Here is a 21,444-nt window from a genome sequence, read left to right on the forward strand (position 1 = left end):
GCCTCGGTGTGCGCTGGAGTGTAAGCAATGACTCAAATTCAACATTAATATTCTCACTTACTGTACAGCGGGTGGAACAATGATGCAGAGAGGTGTTTATGATAGATTTGTAAATGCTTTTTACAGGCTTGATGGAGAGAAGAGAGAAGTAATGTGACAAATGTGTCTTATCTCCAGAAGTGGTCAGAATCTGGAGGTAACCTCACCGAATGTGATGTCTCAGACTGTCAGGAGATGCCATTCTAGATGAGTCTTCAGATATTATATCTAATTTTCTGAGCCATATGAAGTGATGTCTCTCTCATGTTCATGAGACGTCTTTGTTGTTTGATCACTACTGAAAACACATGATTTTCCGATGTTGCTCTTCAACATAAGTCTTCAATGATGATTAGAAATGGATGCTTTTACTGTGACAGGCCTGGCAGGAATAGAATGTGTCTATCATTGGATGCTTCACTAAACTTGAGCATCACAATGCTAACACACAGGAGGAATTAAACTGTTGCTGCTTTGAGAGGGACAAAGCCACAGTCTGCTTCTAATCATCCAGGACTAAAGACAAGTGAAATATGGAGAAAAACACACCTTCAGCAGGTAAAGTGTTTGTTCCTAGTGCACCTGAAAAATAGTTGAGCACTCCAGCAATGAGTCTGCCACCTAACCTTACTGTGAACTCTGGCTAAAGCACAGCTGTCAGGCCCTGTGCCCGAGCAGAGACAGAAGACTGGGATCAAATTTACTGTTTTCTGGCACAAATCTCACTGTTATGATACTTTCAATGACCCATAGTCCACCATGGCTGACAGATTTGACAAAATTACATCACAATGCACAAAAAGTTATCATTATTGAAGGCAGTGACATTGGCTAACAACTGTCTGTACTGAGACAAACTGCTTGTTGATTATATGTTATTGTAGCATAAGGGGGCTGGGTAGTTCCCTCCGTCCACAGTGACTTCATGGGGCACTATATTTGCCCTGCCCTACTAGAAGAAAGAGGTGAAAAACCTCATACATAGAAAGAGGTGAAAAACCTCATACATAGATCTCAGGATTTTCAAAAGCTTACAGCCTCCTTATTCTTACATACCTTATGGGTTTAGACACAAATTTTAGATTTCCCTTTACAGGGAATTTAGTTATCGTAAGGCCCTATCATATCTGCATTTAACAGAATGATAATAACAACAGAATCTGTAAATAAACACATATGGACTTAATTTGACTGAGACTGAGATCCCAGCGGGGATCACAAATGCACGGCACAACCCATGCATCACTTCAAGAACAGTTGCCCACTCCCCTCTAAACAATGCCAGCCTGTTGGAGCGGCTGCCTGAAACGCTGGCAAACACTTGATAACTCAACACAGGGCTGTAAAGTTAGACATAATGGCACATGTGCAACAAGAAAAAAGTATGAATGCATTCAAACTCCTACAATTTCTTAATGAATATCTTATAATATTTAAAATATTTTCCTGTTCCTATTTCCCACAAAAAAATGTTAAAAAATAAAATAAATGCAAGGTTATTTCTATTTAATTAGTGGACATTTTATTCACTAACATGAACACGACACTCTCTCTGATAGTAAGACTAGTGTAAATGTCCACTAATCAAAGAGAAAAAATGTATTTTGGCAAAAAATTTAACACATTTCACTGGGCCCTATTACTGACATATTGTAGTGCACTTTTCATACTCAATAAAGATTGCAATCCTGTACTCAAGTGTCTTCTGGCAAGGATGCAACAAATAGACAGGGTATGGAAACCCTTTTCATAAAAGTCTGCACATCACCATTCACTGCAGAGCATCTTTGCTACAGACAGGAAGCGACTAACTCAGTGGACAACTTCACTCATGGTGCAGAAGTGTCTACCATCAAAGACAACAACAATCCACCAGAAACAAGAGCAAATAAACCCCAGCAGTGGCCTATACAACAGGCCAACATCCAAACATCCTGCCCGAGGGTATAACGAGAAAATCCGCCCCCTAAATTTGAAATGGTAATGTGTTGAATTTAGATCATTGAACTCTTTACAGAGTTAACACTACAAGGATCACTATCAAACCCATTAGAGTGTCCTCTAAGGGGTTAAAGAAGACACATTACCTAATGCATAGATAGTGTTTTTAAACAACAATAAAGCTTCATTGCAAAAAAAAAAAGAAAAAAGAAACAATTCAAGGCTTGCTGTCCTTAGCTGGTTTACGTTTAAAGATTGATTTGTTGACAGTAAGGAAAAACAAAGATCATTAACACTCCTAAAACTGATTTCCCTTAATGCATCCAGCAGAAAATCATTAGGCATTCCTTAATGATCTTCACAATGTGCTTCATCCATTTTATTTGTCTAATATAACTAAATCACTGTCATTATGGTCCTTTCTTTCCTGTTTTGCACCAAATGTCGAGCTGTTGCATGGGTAGGAATGACTCAGGGCTGGGCTAATAGCGCCCATCAATAATTCAGCCTCTAATCTGTGTCTGGAGACCCGTCACTGATGTGTTATATACGGACACGTCTCAGTGATGCACTGAAGCCAGTCTAAAGTTATTTCCCTTAGATTGAAAAAGGACTCAGGTATGCTGACACTGCAGAAAACTAACACAGAAAGAGGAGGAAGTGGAAGACTTGTCAAACACTTCAAGAATCTGGCCAAAGTAGAAATGTGATGTGTGTTTACTCTCAGTACTCGCTGAAAATTACAGAGAAGTTGTTGTAAAAGCTGCATGACATTCCTCTTATACCACTGCAGAGGGCTCTAAGTTTTACTGTTCTTTATCCTATAATGATGGACAGTTATAGCTGGTCATATTGTGCTCAAACATCAACATGGCAGAATATATTATCATCTATTCCTAGCTGACACTTTCATCGATACAGATGTAACCGAACTGATACGGCTGCAAATGCTTCTATGGTTACAAAGAAAAGCCACTGAGTGGCAGTAGATGCTAAAGTGCAAGATACAGCATACACTTGAGAAATAAACAAAAACAAAAACAAAACTGCAGGAAACAGTCAGGAGAGGTCATGAGTCATGCAATATGTAAGCTGTGCAGAATAAGGTAAAATACTGCAGCAACACTGATCTTAAACTATACATGAAAAGACAACGGGTAACAACAACAGTTAGACTCATTACACCCGGCCATACCATCAGCATAATATGATGCTGTAAAGTCAAAATTCCCCTCAAATTCTAAACAGGATCATAAGATCACGAGCAGCGCAGTTTAGACTTGAACCATACAGTGTAGCCAGTAATAAAGGGCCCAGACAGCTGCTCAATGAGTATAAGACACACTCTTTCATCTCAGCTCACTGGTTCATTATAGAAACAATGGCATCTACGCTGAATGCAAATGTAAAGAAAAAATATATTCTTGCAAATACGAGTTAGCTAATAGTAAAGAGAAAACAGAAGGTCACTGGATAAAAAACAGCATGAGAGACAACAGAGAGGGCCATTTAAAGTTAAAATATTTAATACTGTCATATTTGCATTTATTAATAGCTCAGGCACAGAATATTCCAACTCATTTGAAAGATCAAAAGACTTGAACTTAAATGTTTAAAATTGTAGGATCCTCTAGATTTTTGTCTTTGCTGTTATCCTTAACAATAGACAACAGCTGCTATAGTGAATTTTGTGAAGGACAAGGTTATAAACCAATATAATGTGCATGGCAATGTAAATCATATCCTGCCCTCTACATCCTGATATTAATGAATTGTAGTGTTTTGTGTCATATCACATTGTAGTTTATTGTATTGCTTTGTACTGTTCTGAACCACATTGTTATGTCTTTTTATTGTGTCCTATCATATCATATCATATCATATCAGTTTGTATTGTATCCTACTGAACTGTATTATATCGCACCACGTCATATTGTATCGTATCATATCAAATTGTACTGATGTTCAAGGTGTCACATGATATCACAATGTATCGTAACTTATGGATCATGTCATATCGAATTGTGACGTATTGCATCATATCACAATGCATCTCACTGTATCTCTCATCTCGTATTGTTCATTTACATGCTATTACATTGTGTTTATCATATTGCACCACACTGTATGGCATGATATCATATCTATTGTACCATATCATATTACTCATATCATATCAAACAGTAAAGAATTGTACTGTATTATGGTATCACACTGTACTCTATCATATAGTATTGTATCATATCGATTGTGTCATATCATATTGAATTATATCGTATCATATCATATGACACTGAATTGTGTTGTATTTAATCCAAAAGTATAGTATCATATCATATCATAACATATAATGTATCATATTGTATCATAATATGTCATATATAAAATCGTATCATTTTTTGACATTTATCCTATTGTATCGTATCATATCATATAACTGTCTCATAGAATGAAATAAATCCTAATGTATCGTATCCTATCGTATCATAACATATATCATTTCATATCATAACATATACCATAATGTAGCGTACGGTATTGTAACGTAACGTATCATAACGTATTGTATCATACGGTATTGTACCTTACCATATCGTATCATACCATATCATATCATATCATATCCTATCGTATCATGTCATACCTTACTGTATTGTATCATACAGTACCGTATTGCATCATGTCATATTGTACCGTACCTTATCATATTGTATCGTATTGTAATGTACCGTATTGTATTGTATCATATTGTACTGTAACGTATCATACTGTATCGTGTCATATCGTATCATATTGTATTTTATTTCACCATATTGTACTATACAGTATCGTATCGTATTGTTTCGTATCATACCATATCATACCATACTGTACTATCCTGTATGGTATGGTGTGATATCATACTGTATCGTATTGTATCATATCATACATCATCGTATCATAACATACTGTAATGCATCACGCTGTATCATTTTTTGTACCATATTGTAACGCACTGTGTTGTATCGTATCATAATGTGTTTATTGTGCATCATATATCAGTGTGATGGATCACACTGCATCGTATCACACCGTCTCAAGTCATATCACGCTGCCTTGTAAGACATATTCAATCATATTGTATTGTACTGTACTGTATTTAATTGTATTTTATGGTATCATATAGTAGTGTCGTATACAGCTGTTTTGTATCACTCAGTATTATATCGTATTTTATTTTATTTCACTTTATCTGATCAGTATCAGTTTGTGAATGGTTAAGTATAAACTTTAATATAAAAGGGGCTTTTCATAGTCAGATGACTAGAAAAGTGCTGCCCAAGCTGAAGTCCATTTACTATCTAAAATTAAAGCATTTATTTGTCAAATCTTCAGCAGGATGAAATCACAGTTGTATCTTCAGCTGCAACAATTTGACTATATGATAATCCTTTCAAAGCAGGTGTACCACAAAAATGCCCTTAAATGAAAAAAAATCAAAATAAATCCAGGTACTTTTAAGCCTTTAAAAAGTAGCTAAATTTGCATGACTTTCTTCTGCATTAAGAACTAAGATGTCCTGCTCTTATTTTGTCATCTTTGTAACTGAATTTAAGCTGCAGTTTTTCTCTAAAATCAAGGAGAGCAGAGCTGACAGTTTGGCATCCATCAGGAGTAAATCAGATAATCTTTAAGGCCGTACTGCTGCGCCTTACTCAACACATTCCTCCAGAAACACTTCCTGTTAGATTTCACTCTGACTAATGGAGCACAACGCGAACTGGCAGATGATTCACAGGGATGTTGAGAAAGCAATAAAACAGCTTCCTACACACACAGAAGAAAGATGTTACTTCCTGTGTTTGGCCAGGACCCAGAGGAGCCTTTTCTCTCCAGGTTTATAACAATAATGACAGTAAAGGTGTCCTGATATTCATGCCATAAAAAATCACAGATACAAACCCAATGAGCTCTGCCAAATTCATCTCAATGCTCTGATGCCTATCTTCCACAGGAGAATAAACAGGAATATGCCTTAGACACCATGAAAACCAAAGAAAGCTGAACGGACGACCACTTAGATTTACTTTTTTGCATCGTCTCTGCCCAATGAGCCTTGACGAAACCAGCCAGCAGTGAGTAATCACAATGGAAATGCCATTATTCCCTTTCATCGCGCTTTGAATAAGCTCCAAACTTTAACACGGCACTCGAGTTGTTCTTAAGCGGAACATTTGACAGCACAGGAGTTGATGGGAAGGCAGTTGTCTCTATCAGAACATGAGAAATAGTCCTTCACAGTTGATTTACTGTTATGATTTAGCATTTACCCTCAGCTATGACGAGGGTAAAAACTACCGTTTTTCTGTTTCTGTAAAATGCGAGTGTCAAATTTCCAGTCTCAACAGGGGTAGGTCTCCTAGTGACTGGTTTCAACAGATCCAAACATGCTTCACAAATACAGTTCTGGCATTGTGAGGCCACCACATAACAACAAAACGCTCTCTGACAGCTGAGCATCCTACCTGCAGCCCCTCGATGGCAAGCCGGAGCATGCTGGGAGTTAGTTTGGACGCCTGTTTGAAGGTGAAGTTACTCCAGTCAATGATGAGGATGAAACCGTTGACCTGCAGCTCCGGGTCTTCTATCATCGACTCCAGAGAGAGCAGGATCGCCCTCAGTATGTCCACAAAGGTGTATCTGGGGGGAAAAACAAAGAAGAGGTTAATAGATAGGAGGTTTTCTTACATTCTTATCTAGTGAAGAGTGCTGACTAAAGAATAAGGTGAATAAAAAAACAGAATTTAAAGAAAAATGATGGGGATAAAGATCAGTGGTGCGCCATAAGAATTTTCTTGTGTTGAGTAATTTTCCCCTAAACCTAATAACTGGTTGTTCCACCCTTGGCAGCAAGAACTGCAAGCTTTGAAGGAATTTTGGCCCATTCTTCTTTTCATAATTGTTTTATTTTTTTCCAGCATGAACAGCCTGTTAAAGGTCATGCCACGGCATCTCAGTAATATTTAACAGATCAGAACCTTCATTTCGGTTTTTTTTCTGCCATTCAGAGTTGGAGTTATTGGTGTGTTTGGGATCTTTGTCCTGATCTATAACCCAAGTGCTCTTGAGCTTGAGGTCATGAAATGATGGCCGGACATTCTCCGTCAGGATTTTCTGGTAGAGAGCAGAATTCATAGCTCCATCAATCACAGCAAGTGGTCAAAGTCCTGAAGCGGCAAAGCATCCCCAGACGATCACACTACCACCACCATGTTTGACTGTTGGCATGATGCTCTTTTGATGAAATGCTGTTAGTTTTACTCCAGACATAACAGGACACAGACCCTCCAGAAAGGTCAGGTTTTGTCTGGTCAGTCCAGAAAATATTTCCCCAAAAGATGTTTTTAGTCAAATGTGAGACGAGCCTTTGAGTTCTTTTTGGTCCACAGTGATTTTGACCTTGGAACTCTCCCATAGATGCCATTTTTGTCCAGTTTCTTTCTTATTGTTGAGTCATGAACTCTGACCTTGACTGAGTCAATAATAAATAATATTTTGAATTTATATAGTGCATTTCAAGAGTCAAGGGAGGCCTGCAGGTCTTAAGATGTTGGTCTAGGTTCTTTCAGGACCTCCTGGATGAGTCGTCAATGAGCTCTTGGAGTCATTTTGGTAGGCTTGCCACTCCTGGGAAGGTTCACCACTGTTCAAAGTTTTCTCCATTTGTGGATAATGGCGCTTACTCTAGTTCCCACAGCCTTAGGGTGCTTTCACATTAAGCCTGATTGATTTGAACTGTGCCGCGACTCAATTCCTCCCTTTTTCCTCTCCCTCCTGGCTTACTGTCACATGAGCAAAATTGACCCATGGCTGGGCCCACTTGTTCTGTACTCAGTCTGATACAGTAGGTGGATTTGGAATTATCATAAGATTTCTACACACAATGTATACGATTCCCACACTTCCTGCACTGCAGCTTCTTATTTCCTTTTCAAGGGCAGCACCACTTGCTGCTCCCAGTATGTGAATAAAACAGTGGATGGAAACATGCAAAAATTAGCCTTTTCTTTGGCTGAATTTCTATAAATTATTGAATCTTTGGGACATATTTGAATGGAAACCCCTCTAGAGTGTGAACATGGAGTGACTGGGTCTAACTTGGAGTTTGAAAAACGCTTTAAACAGTCAGATGACTGGAAAAGAGCAACATAAGCACAAGTCTGTTTACCTTAATTTGTTCTCTTGTCAAAAATAATCTAAAGTTAAATGTGATTAAAACTGTAAATCTGATTTCAATCTCACGGCACGGTTTGCTTAATAGATCGAAGTTTAAAAGGAGAATATCAGTCATTTCTTCTGACAGTCTAGTTCATTACTGACTTAATGAGGCGTGAGTCGGAGTTGTTAGCGTGTTAGGAAAGAGAGTGGAGAAGTAAAACAGAACAGCTGGATGTTTGAGCTCTCAGCTGTTTCCTGGTTCTGTTTCTGTTCAGGGTTTTTATCACCCAGCTGATATTTCACTGTCCTCTTTAACCGCTGTTTTTTTTACCCTCATTATCTCGTCTCCCTCTCCATTTTCCTCTGATTCTTTATCAAGAAACCTTTTGCCTCCCTCTGCAGATCATAAATATTCTCTCTTAAGTTTCTTAATTGGCAGCGAAACAGACACAACTCCTCCAACTTCAAGCACAAAGTGCAGATCTGAGTCATGCAGAATTTCTCTCTGAGTATTTTGATGTTTTAATGTAGAAAAAAGTAAAAACCAGAGCATAAAGGAGTCAAGATTTTCTTAAATTTGACTTGTATTAAGACAGGGAAATGAATCACTGTTTGGGTTTAGTGGAATAATTCATGTCACATTGTTCTCTATTGCAGGATTTTGCTTCAAGGTAAATGAATTTGTTTAAGTTTAAAAGCTCAGCCCCATCTCTGAACAGGAATTATTTTGACCAAAAATGATTTTGCAGAAAATACAGACCTGGATTGTTTTTTGAGTATTTTGGCCTGACGTTAGGGGTTATAAATGGTGCCAAAATCCACATAAATGCCCTAAAATATCCGTAAAAAATCTTTAACATACCATAATGTATCCCATTAAACGTACCCCAGACTTTCTGAAAATATTCCCCAAAAGATTTAGTGAAACCCTATCATAATGCCTCCAAATTCCAACAAAAAAAATCCCCCAAATTCAATGTAAATGCCAGAAAATTCAAAGAAAATTCACTCTAAATTATGTCATCAAATTCCCCCAAATTTACAAATACATTCTCTAAAATTACATGGAAATAATGGAAAATTCTGGGCACAGATGGCCAATGGTTATGTTGGGCCTCATGTACATGGGCTGCCAGGGTTCAGGTCTGGATCGTGGCTCCTGCATGTCTCTCGTCCCTGTTCTGATTCTATCCACTGTCCTCTTCTATCAGTAATGGCTTGAAAATCCCCAAAATATATCTTTCAAAAAAAGAAGAAAATAATGGATAAATTTCCCCCAAACACCCAAACAAATTCCTTGAAATTTCCATGGAAATTCTCAATGATTTCAGAGCAAATTCTCTACCAAAAATTCCAGTTAAATTCCCAAAACGTACAAATACAGTCCCCAACACTATATGAAAATAATGGAAAGTTTTGGGCGCAGATGGCTTTGTGGTTAGGCTGCGCCCCGTGTGTAGGCCACCCAGGTTCAAGTCTGGACTGGTGCTCCTTTCCCGCAAGTCTCTCATCCCTGTTTCCAATTCTATCTCCTCCTCTAGCAACAAAGGCTTGATAAAATACCCCAAATATATATATATATATAAAAAAATAAAGAAAACAATGGAAATTTCCCCCTAACATCCAAATAAATCCCCCGAAATTTCTGTGAAAAAATTCAAAGGTTTTACAGCAAATTTTCCCCCAAAATTCAAATTAAATTCCTAAAAATCACAGTCACCCAAAATACATGAAAACAATGGATAATTCTCCTCAAACATCCAAATCCCCTGAAAATGGCAAAAACATTTCCAAATTTCCATGAAAATGCTTGATAATTGAAAAAAAAAAACATCCTTAAACATGCAAATGATTCGCCAAATTCCATTATAAAAACCCAAAATATTCAAAGCAAATTTTGTCAAAAAAAACAACTGAATTGTCAAAAATAAACAAACATGTCTCCAAAACTTCTATGGAAATGCTTGAAATTTTCAAAACAAATTCTTAAAATACCCAAACAAGTAACATAAACTTTTATGGAAATTTCTGACAATTGTTGCACTAGGCAGGTGGCTCTGCATGGGGTTCAGGACCCCCCAGGAAGGCATGAAGCGCTTGGAGGGGGTCCCAAGATAATATTCTCAAATGATTACAAACTGTTGCTATTTTAAAAATGTATGCTAAAAATTAGATAAATAAACACATGGTCACTTGGTGAGATTTATACTGAAATCAAAGTAATGTTTAAAAACATGCTGAAAATGTAAATTTGCACACAACCATTCTTGATTGAGCATGGCTGTGTGCAGCTGACTGTAAGGTGGATGTATGGCTGATACAACAGCTGTAGATATTCATACCTACCAGTAACAATATTTAACTTTTAAAGATCCGACTAAATAGTTGTTCTGTGGTAAAAGAAACAATAATAATACAGGCAGGTGCACGCTAGTCATCTCTGAGTCAGCTGTTATTATTTCAGTACCACATAACGAGGTTAAAATAATTAATCATGCTGCTAATAGCTTGTTATGCTTTTTCAAAGGTTTATTTAGGCTACCAGGGGGTATAATGGGGACACTGTCACCTCTTAGGGTTCATGAATTGAAAATGTGGATCTGTTTTTCCTTAAAGATCAGAGGGTTGGTTGGTACACACCCATATAAGCAAAACACAAAATTAAAAAATATATTTAGAGCTTAAATCCAAAGCCAGGACCAGGACCACCAACAGTGAGCCAGACCTAACAACCCTGAAAGCCGCCTGAATGATGCTGAATGGTGATGGTGTGGTTGAATGGACACAAATCCCTGCAGCTATGTAGTGGCGGAAAAACTATAAACAGAGGCTTCAGGATGACCGAAGGCTGTGACAGCAGCTGGATATTTCTGGGTGTCCGTGTACCATAAGTCAGTTTTAATATTTCTGTTCTGGTACTGACTTTAAGAGCCTATTAGAGAAAAGAAACATAAAAGTACGTCTAGTAGTTTTCTGACTGTGTGGTGCTGAATGGACAGCTCCTCACACTGAAGCCCATTTAGTTTAGATGTGTTCTCTTTGTCTTTGTTTAGCCCTTTTCACACATGCACCTCTAAAACCTTCAAACTCATCACAGTGTGTGTAATCTTTACACACTGATGGAAGTGAGCTGCAGATTTAATGACGCACAAACTTTCCAGAGATCAGAAAATAATTCCACCTCTGTATGACTTTAAAATAAATGATGTGTAAATTTACTTTGACATTGCTATTATTATGTAACTCATAACCAGGAGTTAAATCACCCAGCTGCTGTTTTATCTATGTGTGACACTGTAATGCTTGACGATGTGAGTGTTGGGGTTGTTTTATTCAGAGAGGAGACTCTGTCAGGGTGGTGCTTATGTGATCAAATTAATATTAACATTCCTTTGAAGGAGACATATTTAACCCTTTTAAGACAAGTTTAGCTCATCTTAAAAGGGGTAGCTCATTGGGGTAGGTGTATATTTTAATTCATTACCTTCCTGGGGTTAGGTTTAGCATTTGAATTCCACTGGCTAGGGTTAGAATTAATGCTGAGCAGATGTAGACTCGTGTTTGCACATGCGCAGTACAAATCGGGTTTCCGGGACGGCTCAGGTAGCAGCAGGGGCTTTCTTCCAAGCAGGGAGGGCAAACCAAACCTGGGGGTGGTGTTCACTCCCCACATGACATCATGAGGGGAAAATCTGAGAACAGCTTTTTTCAGCACACATTTTCTGAAAGGTGGAGAAAGAGTGTGTGTGTGTGTGTGGGGGGGGGGGGGGGGTGGACTTCAAGGGGTATAAATATTTTTGTTAGAAAAGCCTTAAAAAGTGATTTTTGCATATGTCCCCTTTAATTTAAGGCACTGTCTGTTATTCTAAATACTTAACATAGGTTGTCAGAATCTGTGTGAATGAGGGCGGTAATCCAGCAGGAGCAGGATAAATAAAAGAGTCTCACACAGGGCTCTAGTTTCTGTAACTGAGTAGCTTTCTTGTGTACTTGTACTTTTTTGAGTGCAATGTGAAATCAGAAATTTTACTTTACTTAATTATATTTTGGGGAATTATTGCACTTCTTTACATTATTTTAAAAAGCATCAAGTACTGAGTTAAAAAAAACAATAAAAATCAAAACACTGAGGTTCTGCTTTTTTTTTTCAGTTGTTTGGCTTTGACTACACATGATAGTTAGCATTGGCTTGGGCTGCAAAGAGGTTAGCGCTGTTGCCTCACAGCAAGAAGGTCCCTGGTCCACTTCCCAGTCAGGGCCTTTCTGTGCAAAGTTTGCATGTTCTCCCCGTGCATGCGTGGGTTCTCTCCAGGTACTCCGGCTTCCTCCCACTAATTTATGGCTCTAAATTGGTCGTAAGTGTGAACGTGAGCCTGCCTGGTTGTCTATCTTTATATGTCAGCCCTGTGATTGACTGGTGACCAGTCCAGGGTGTACCCCACCTCTCAGCTGGGATAGGCTCCAGCCCCCCTGTGACCCCAAATGGGATAAGTGGTAGAAAATGGATGGATAGGTTTGACTTTACCTGTACAGCCAGGTTGAAGAGTCATGTGCTAATGTTGTAATTGGCAATGAGGAAATATGTTACTCCTCAGTAGCTACTCAGTACTTTGAGCAAACTTTAGCTTAAATACTTTTACTTGAGTAGATTTAGTAATTTTAAATCTGCTTGAATAAATTTTGACCAAAGTTACTGTACTTTTATATGAGTACAGTCTTGCACCTGTCCACCTGTGGTCTGATCAGACTAACACGCTGTTTATGAAACAAATTAACTGGGATATCAAATTCAGGTTTTTGGATGTGGACTCGCCTAAATGTGTACAAAAACAAGGTTTGATATTTGACAGCTCACACCACGAACAGAGCTGGGATGTCTTCTTCTGGACTGGACTGCCTGTAGACACAGCGTGTACTCTCACACATTTAAGATGACAACATTACTGCTGTGATCTGCTGTTTCTGCTAGTAAACATGAAGCAAGGCTTTCTTTATGTCCATCTAGATTTGCTTGAGTGATGGGCTTATTTGTCTGATGTTAGTCTTTCAGCTTCTGAACAGTTCTTAATTTGCTGCCATGTTTATATCTTTACAACAACAGGAGAAAAGAGGAAACTGTCTTCCATATGGGAGAAACCCTTAGTCACAACCTTCTACCTCTTTATTACCTGCTTTGGTCCCAGTTGGCTGCAAACAGCACCAGTATCTTCCTGCCGTATCTGTCCAGATTGGAGAGCACCCCGGGGAAACCGTCCTTCAGGGCCTGTTTGATCCCCGGGTCTGTCGCCTTCAGGTTCTTGAACATGTCCAGGTTCTGCTGTCGGTACTCAAAGTACTGAGCCAGCAGCCTGAACGCCTCGAAGTGGTTGAACTTCCTCGCTCTGAGGAATCTGAGGATGAAGGCGTCATCTGTCCTGAGGAACCCGATGTCCGGCCGGGTGATGATCATGTCCCGGACCTCCTGGATGTCCTGGTGTAAAGTCTCCGGGTTCTCTTTGAGCTCCACCTTGGCTTTCTCCAGAGTCTCTGGAGAGAGGCCAGCCTGCAAGTGAGTCATCTTTTGCAACAGCTGTCCCTCCACGGGGGACCACAGCAGAGAAACAACACGATCAATTGTTAGCTCCAGCAACAGGGTGAAGAATATTCTGGTAGTCTTCTCTCTGGATCAGAAGCTGGCTTCAGATGGAGGCCTGCTGCTCTGTAATCCACCCTGAGCTGGCACAGACGCTGCTGCTGTGATGCTCCTGTGATGCTCAATCATCATATGTGTACGTACCACTTTTACGCACAGGATAAAAAGCAATTCCACCTTAACGAAATGAACTTTATAGTGATTTTGACCACCGTGTTTGTCATGCCTCAGCTCCTCCACGCTTCAAGCGGCACATCCAACCTGCTGATCCGGGCGGCCTGAGCTCGAACATCCGTTCACTCCCTCCATGTCAGAGCCTCTCCTCTCCTGTCTCTCTCTCTTTCTCTCTCTGTGGCACAATGACGACGACAGCATCACCAGTCTCCCTGCGGCACGATCCTGCAGCACCTGCCTAGAACATCAGCAGCATGCCTCCGCCGTCATCTCCATCCGCCGACCGACTGATGCTGCTGCTGGTGGCGCCGCCGCGCGCCGCTCCGTCACCGAGAAAAGAGGCGGATTTTCCTCGTCTCTCAAACACCCGCGCTCCCCGTCTTCATCAGCCACAGTTTAGGTGTGACTTAGAGCTCAAATCCAGCTTCAGTGAGCCCAAAAACACGGCTATCCGGAATCACAGGTGTCCCGCGAGGTTTTGTTCCCCTCCTGCCGCCGGTTTGTGTGTTTTTTTTTTTAGGAAAGGGGTGGGGTGGACCGAGAGGGTGGAGGGGGGGATTACCGACTCCTCTCCTCCTCCTGCTGCTGCCGTCTGTTCGCTGGGAAAGTGACTGACAACGCTCCGTGTGTGGACGCCACCGGCAGGAGAGGGAGGGAGGGAGGAGGGGGAGGAGAGAGATGAAGAGGCACAAAATATGAAAGAGGAGAGAGTACGGTGGCCCGGATAGACAAACACAAAAACATTAGTGGAAAAAAAGAATCGTGGGACACAAAAACATTTGGAGGAATGCAAAGTATGTTGGGGCTCCTTTTGCACAAATTAGGGCAGGGGTTCTCAACGTTGGGGTCGGGACCTCATTGGGGGTCATGACACACTGAAAGGGGGTCTCCAGATGCCTTAAAAAAAAACTAACATTTTCGAATCACAGTTGCCATTTGACACCAATTTTATGTGACTTCAACCCAATTTTTTATTACTTTTCCCACCAATTTTGCCAATTTTAACAGGTTTGCAACTGAAAACCCATTTTTTGTCCATTTTAAACCCTTTCCACCCTGTTTTTTCTGCCTGTTTGCCACTTCTAAACCAAATCTTGCCACTGTCTGCCTATTGTTGGCCCTGTTGAAACAATATTGCCAATATTAACCCCTTTTACCAATTTTTAAGCCATATTTCATAATTTGATACGTCCATTTTAGCCAGTTTCTGACTATTTCTGCCTCCGCTAACCCTCTTTTGCCGGTTTATATCAATTTTCATCCAATTCCACCAGATTACCACCTATTTTTTGCCAATTTAACACCAATTCAGCCATTTCTGATTCCCCTTTTACCACTTAATATTCCCATTTTTGGTACTTAAAGTCACTTTTGCCATTTTTAAATTATTTTTTGCCACTTTTATCTATTTTTTGGCATTTCTAACCTATTTCTGATACTTTTAAAATCCAGTTTCACCACCTTTCCCATCATTTTTTTTTTTTTTTTTTGCCATTATTAACCCATTTTAGCTCATTTTAATGTATTTTACAGTTGCAGTTGGCCTTCAGGGCCACTGTAGAGAGAGGTAGCAGAGTGACAGAATGATGGAGGATGGACAGAAAAAGCGAAGGTGACGAGGGAGTAAAAAGGATGAAAGAGTGGAGAGAGGATGCTGAAGGGAGGAGAGAGAGTCCCATGGGTGAGGTGGGGCGGGGGGCTCTAAGATGAAGGTATAAAAGACATTAAAGGGCTGGAGGATGAAGATGGGGGAGGTATCTAGATGTTCAAGGCCTGAGGCAGAACCAGAGGCCCCTGCAGCTCCCTTTCCTCTTCGCTTTTATTGTTTTTCCCGTATATATGTGCAGAGATGTATCCTCTAAATCAGTGGTAGGTTGGAACCTTAAAACTGGTAGTGAGGCTGTTTAAAGTGGATCATGAAAATGTGCCTAGATAGAAAAGTGTCAGATATCTGTGAGGTATCGAACATTTGAAGTGGATATACATCCATTTTTAAAATTTCCTCCTGTTGTGCTGATAATAAGAAGATTTTGTCAGGGTTTTTTTAGATCTAGACTCTTTTTCCCCATAATAATGTGTTTAACTAGTTCAAATATCACCTCTGTCTTAGATAAATATTAACACACTCTGGAAGGTCACCTCAGCTAAATCAGTACAGATTGTATATAAAGATGGACAGAGCAACGGCTGATAGAGAGTGAAGCCAAAGGATTTAGAGCTCCCCCTACAGACTCGATATTGTATAGGTCAGAAACCTCAACCCCTTTATGTTAACAGATGGGACACAGGTTGAAGTTTTCAAACTTATATTTAGTTGGTGATGGTTTAATCAAGCTGATTTATGCCAAAGTGCTCTTTTTTATTTAACTAAACCAAATCCAGACTATGGTTGCACTAGAATCTGTTTTTTGCAGAGTCTCCCAGAGGAAACAAAAGGTTTAAAGTGCCAGTATATTTACCCAGGGACACTTGGTGTTCATTTAACAAGATTAAAAAAGGTGTGTAGATAACAATATCAGATAAAGTTAGTTTGTAGATAATGGATATGGTTAATAGCAGAACTGATATCACACTTAAAGTGTGTGTGGATTTTTTTATTTCTGTGAGCTATGTCTCCCAGTGAGACATGTCAAACTCCTGAGTTGTGCAGACTTTCAGTCCAGCAGTTCTAGGGCTGTACAATTCCTTTTTCCTGAGCCATACGCTGTTTTTTTAACTATTCAGTCTCGCCTGGACTTGTTGTCTTTAAAAGCTTGTGAAACATCTACCCTGTGGTGCACAGTCAAGCTCTAAACATCCTTTTTCTAAGGACAACCTGGGCTTTAAGAATATGTGTGCTGCAGTAATGTCACTTGAATTTATCAAAAGTAACAGGACTATACGGACAAAAGAAAACAAACTAAATCTAAATTAAAACTCAAAGATTTATCTGTGTGACACAGTAAGAAATAATGACTATGGCTTTTTTTGCACAAACTTGTTCTCTCATCTCTTGGGGACTAAAAAGTGAACAAATAATCATTTCATGACAAAAAGACTTCAAAATATTCACATATCTACAACAAGAGTCAAAGCACTTCTTTGTCTCAGCTCTATATTTGCCCTGTATTCAGAGCAGTTCCTGTCTGCAGAGACACAGAGGGCCACATCACAGGCTCTCTGTCTCTCTTTCTCTCTATTATGATTTATTCAGGCCATCTCTTGCCTGAGCTAAGTGTAAAGACATGCACAGTTTGTAAAACTATTACGCATCAACAGGAACAGCCTGTCATTTGTTGCCACAGCTCATCCCAAAGCATTGTGGGATACTAAATGATGGATAGCATGAGTTGCTAGCAGCTTATAGGATTGAAAAATGCATTAAAAATGGATAAAAAGGCATTTTTTTGTTGGAGTTACTGTTATGGATTTAGTCCCAGACTTGTTAGAAAGCTTCCATAAGAACTATAAAGGCATGGAAGCTTCATTAGCCTGTCACCAGATGGCCTCTAGTAAAAATAAAAACAATGAGTGGTTATAATTTAGGGTTCAAAAGTTATTAAACCTGTTAAACCAGTCTCTTCTTGTCAAAGGCTACCTGCCTGAGACTCCAACCATCATTCCTGCTCTCCACAGGGTTTATTTACTTATTCTGACCCGCAATTTCAACATACAACAGCTGTGCGGCATTTTGCAGTGCCACAGTTTCAAGCAACCCAGCACACTGGAAGCACGTCTAGAGCGCTGCAGAACAAAGTACTGACCTAATGACCTTTTGCTTGTGGTGCAGGATGAGACGTAATGTTGATTTAGTGACTATGTACGATTGGGAGTATTTTGAAGCTGACTGCATATATTTCCTGCTGATTGGATCGATCTGCTCTATGTGGACTGAAGCAGTTTGGCATCAGCCAGCACTGAAAACAGACCTGCAGTTCATCTCCAACAAAGTGGAGAGGTGCTTCAGGGGCATGCGGGTGCAGGACTGGAGCATGGGAAGTGGAACCGCTCTGATTGACTAGTGAGGGAGCAATTAGCTCTGCAGTATGATTTGCTGGGGGATCGTGGCACAGCCGTTACACCAGGAAACTGGAGGTAACTTGTTTCAGAGAAGTAGTTTCCTTATTGATGAACGCAGTGACTTCATTTTTTCACTGTAGCATAGTTTTTGTTTTGCCCTTAAGGGTCTTTCCACTCAAAAATAAGACCATGAAAGCCATGAAAAGTCACAGAGCGGGGTCAACACCTGCTAAGGTGCATGGTGCGTAAAAGTCGCCAACGCTCTGCTGATTCCAGAGTTGAAGAGTCCTGAACATAAACGCTATGAAATAATCATGGAACGTTACGGGACGGAGATGTTTTAAAGCTAAATGAACTACCAAGTAACTACAGCACTACCACAGGTGCGCACTGTGTCACTCCGCCCAGCGGTTTACTCGGAAAGTAGTTCCGAGTATTTGCTGCATGTGTTGTAATGTTAAATAATTATACATTATTACTTCATAGCGTGGTGAATGTGCAGGTCACAACTTGTCCACAAGAGCGTTTTGGAGTTGTTGGATTGTGTATTTGATGAGTTTGATGAGGTAAAGTGAAAAATACCGTCTGTCTCCATTGAGTTGGCACAACAGCTCCAAACTCGGCAGTGCCGATCTAAAAATAGCTTGCACTGACAACTAAAGGTAACGAACCTTTTACCAAGATTATAGGGATTATGGCAATGGGCAAATTTGCCAAAATGTTACAGTACCCCTTTAATGCTTCAGCATACCAAGACATTTTGGACAATGCTATGGGTTAGGGTTAGCTTCCAACTGTGTGGCAAAAGTTTGGGGAAGGCCCTTTTTCTATTCCAACATGACTGTGCTCCAGTGACCAAAGCAAGGACTATAAAGACATGGTTTGATGAGTCTGGTGTGGAAGAACTTGACTGGCCCACACAGAGCCCCTTCTAGGCTTGTTAAAAAGAAAGCACCTGGTCAAGACCAGAGAGAGTGTCCAGAATTTGCATTAGCCAAGCTTTAGATTAGGTCATGAAGACTTGTACTTTAAAAATTGGGTCACCATTTTGAAATGTCGTGTTTCTTTCTTGTATTTGTGGCTTGTGCTCACAGAAACGTGTCGTCTCTAACCACACCTGGCTCGTTTGCTCATTAAGTCATACATCGACTTATCCGAGGTGGCACATGCATGTGAGTCAGGATTGTTGTTGGCTTTTTTCCTGCAGAGAACGCTGCAGGCTGTGGGGGTGAAAATTTTATTTCAAGATATGTAGTGTGTGTCGTTCACGCAACCCTCTCTTACTAAAAACAGATTTTTTTTTTATCCTCTTAAAACTCATCTGACTTTTGCTTATTTTTCCAGTTTTTCTCCCAAAAGGGCATCACCCCTAGGTTTTGTGGAGAGATACAACATTGGGCCCTTTTACCACAGTCAGTGCAGACCACAATATGGCTTAAAGGACATGAATGATCCCTGGAAACTCCCATTTTAAAAGGAAGCAATCTGTTTTTTTATTGATCAAAACTATTGAAATGCTGAAGCTTTAAAATACAAGATGAAACGCACTAAACCTACAAACACCTGCATGTGGTAGACAAACCTGCACTCAAACTTTGGTTGATTTGTGGCGGAGGGAGTGAGAGGGAATATCCTCTCTGAGGATTTATCACAGAGCTGCTGACAGCTGCTCACATGAAGTGGAGCTGCAACACGAGCTGAAACAGAGGAGTGGATGTGTGAATGGATGGGGGTGGGTGGTTGCTGGCTGGGGGTTATGTGGGGGGGCGGCACCTGCTCAGTGCAGAGCAGACAGCTGCACTTAAACATGCTGAATTAATTTCTATTGTATGTGCAGTCCACTTTTCTCTGCTGTGCCAGACTGAGTGGATGTACACGGCTGACAGCTGAGTTTAAAGCGGACCAATCAGCTCAGTGACATTCACCGCCGTCTAACAGCAGTACTGTGAATGAAACTTAAGAATATAGAATCTGACCTGGCGGGTAATATTGATGTCACATTTAATAAAGATTATATTTCCAGCAGAAATGTTTTTTCATTCCTCATGTGTTGTTCATTTAAAGGGACAGACCTGAGCTGGATCCCGTTGGAGAGCTGGTTTCCTTTATTTTCTCTTTGTTCTGATTTTCAGAATCAGTGGTGTAGATTCCTCATTGCATCCCCTCTGATTTTAACCATCATGCATCCCTTTAATTTCACACCCGTTTTTGTCCCTTTTGACCTAAATGATTCCTTACACGATGCCAGGGGTGTCAAACTCAAGGCCCGGGGGCAGAATCCGGCCCGTGAACAGTTATACCAGGCCCACCAGATTATTTCATGTTTTTATTATAATTAGCTCATAATGACTGCAGATTTCCTCCAGTTTAAAAATGTAAACTTAACCCTGACGATTCAAAATATCCTTGTTAAGTCATAAAAAAAGAGAATATGTAAAAAGTTAAGACAATTAAATAAAAAGTTAGTAAATTTCTGCTTTTATTTCATATTCTTCATTTTGCATCTCACAGTAAAGATGCACAAGTCACGATTTTGACTTTTTATATCATATTTTGACCTTTTCAATCTACAAGTTTGACTTTTTACCTCACTTTTTAACCTTTTAGATCTTTAATTTTACATTTTTAAGTAATATTTTGACCTTTTAAACTCACGATTTTGAATTTTTTTCTCACGTGTTTCATTACTTTGACTTTTATCTCATAATTTGACCATTTTGTCTCCTCAGTTTTACATTTCAAGTAATATTTTGACTTTTTAAACTCAAAATTAATTTTTTTTTTCTCACGCTTTGACATTTTAAACCGATGATTTTTAAATGCATCTCATATTTTGACCTTTAAAAGTCATGATTTCAAATTTCTATCTCATATATTTTTTAAAAACATTATTTTTACTTTGAATGCCACATTTGGTCTTTTGAGCTAATAAGTTTGAATTTCAATCTCACATTTTGAGCCTTTAAATTTATCATTTTGACTTTTTTCAATCTCAAAATCATTTCTCATCAGTGCTCTCATCAAGTTTCTTCCCCCATAACTCATTGCTCGTGAAAATGAGGTTGACAGTTTATGGTTAAATGTTGACCCTGTTCAGCCCTCAGGTTAGACCCAAATTCAGAATTTGGTCCTTGCTGTGATTGAGTTTGACATACCTGCACTAGGCTATGAAAATATCTAGGGCCTGAGCACCAAGTGGTGCGAGCAGGTGCGGCTTGGGGAGAGCTTCAAAAAAGCCTCTTGGGCCTACACTCTATCTCCAACAGGAAATCTGCCATTCTGAATAAATATGCAAAAAAAGGGGGCTGTTTTTGGCCTTTTCCAGGGGTCATATCTGGATAAACTCCTCTGAGGGATTTCATCCGATCGACTTGTACTTTGGCACAGAGCTACATGAGACATGGGTGATGAAAAGTTATTTGGGGTTTTCTCATGAGTCGAAAGGTGTGGCCATGGCGAGC

General features: G+C 39.7%; 1 protein-coding gene across 1 annotated transcript in view; it reads right to left on the bottom strand.

Moving 5' to 3' along the window:
• clvs2 (clavesin 2) overlaps nucleotides 1–13,865 on the bottom strand; it is a 48,732-nt gene extending 34,867 nt beyond the window's left edge. Inside the window, exons 1-2 of the mRNA XM_041805921.1 lie at nucleotides 13,347–13,865; nucleotides 6,486–6,660 (exon numbers count right to left, since the gene is read on the bottom strand). Coding sequence (XP_041661855.1) covers nucleotides 6,486–6,660; nucleotides 13,347–13,735 — 564 coding nt within the window. The 5' untranslated portion in view covers nucleotides 13,736–13,865. The remainder of the gene's footprint in view (nucleotides 1–6,485; nucleotides 6,661–13,346) is intronic.
• Between the last annotated feature and the right edge of the window lie 7,579 nt (nucleotides 13,866–21,444).

This window comes from Cheilinus undulatus, linkage group 14, assembly GCF_018320785.1.
Source record: "Cheilinus undulatus linkage group 14, ASM1832078v1, whole genome shotgun sequence".
Taxonomy (NCBI): Eukaryota; Metazoa; Chordata; class Actinopteri; order Labriformes; family Labridae; genus Cheilinus; species Cheilinus undulatus.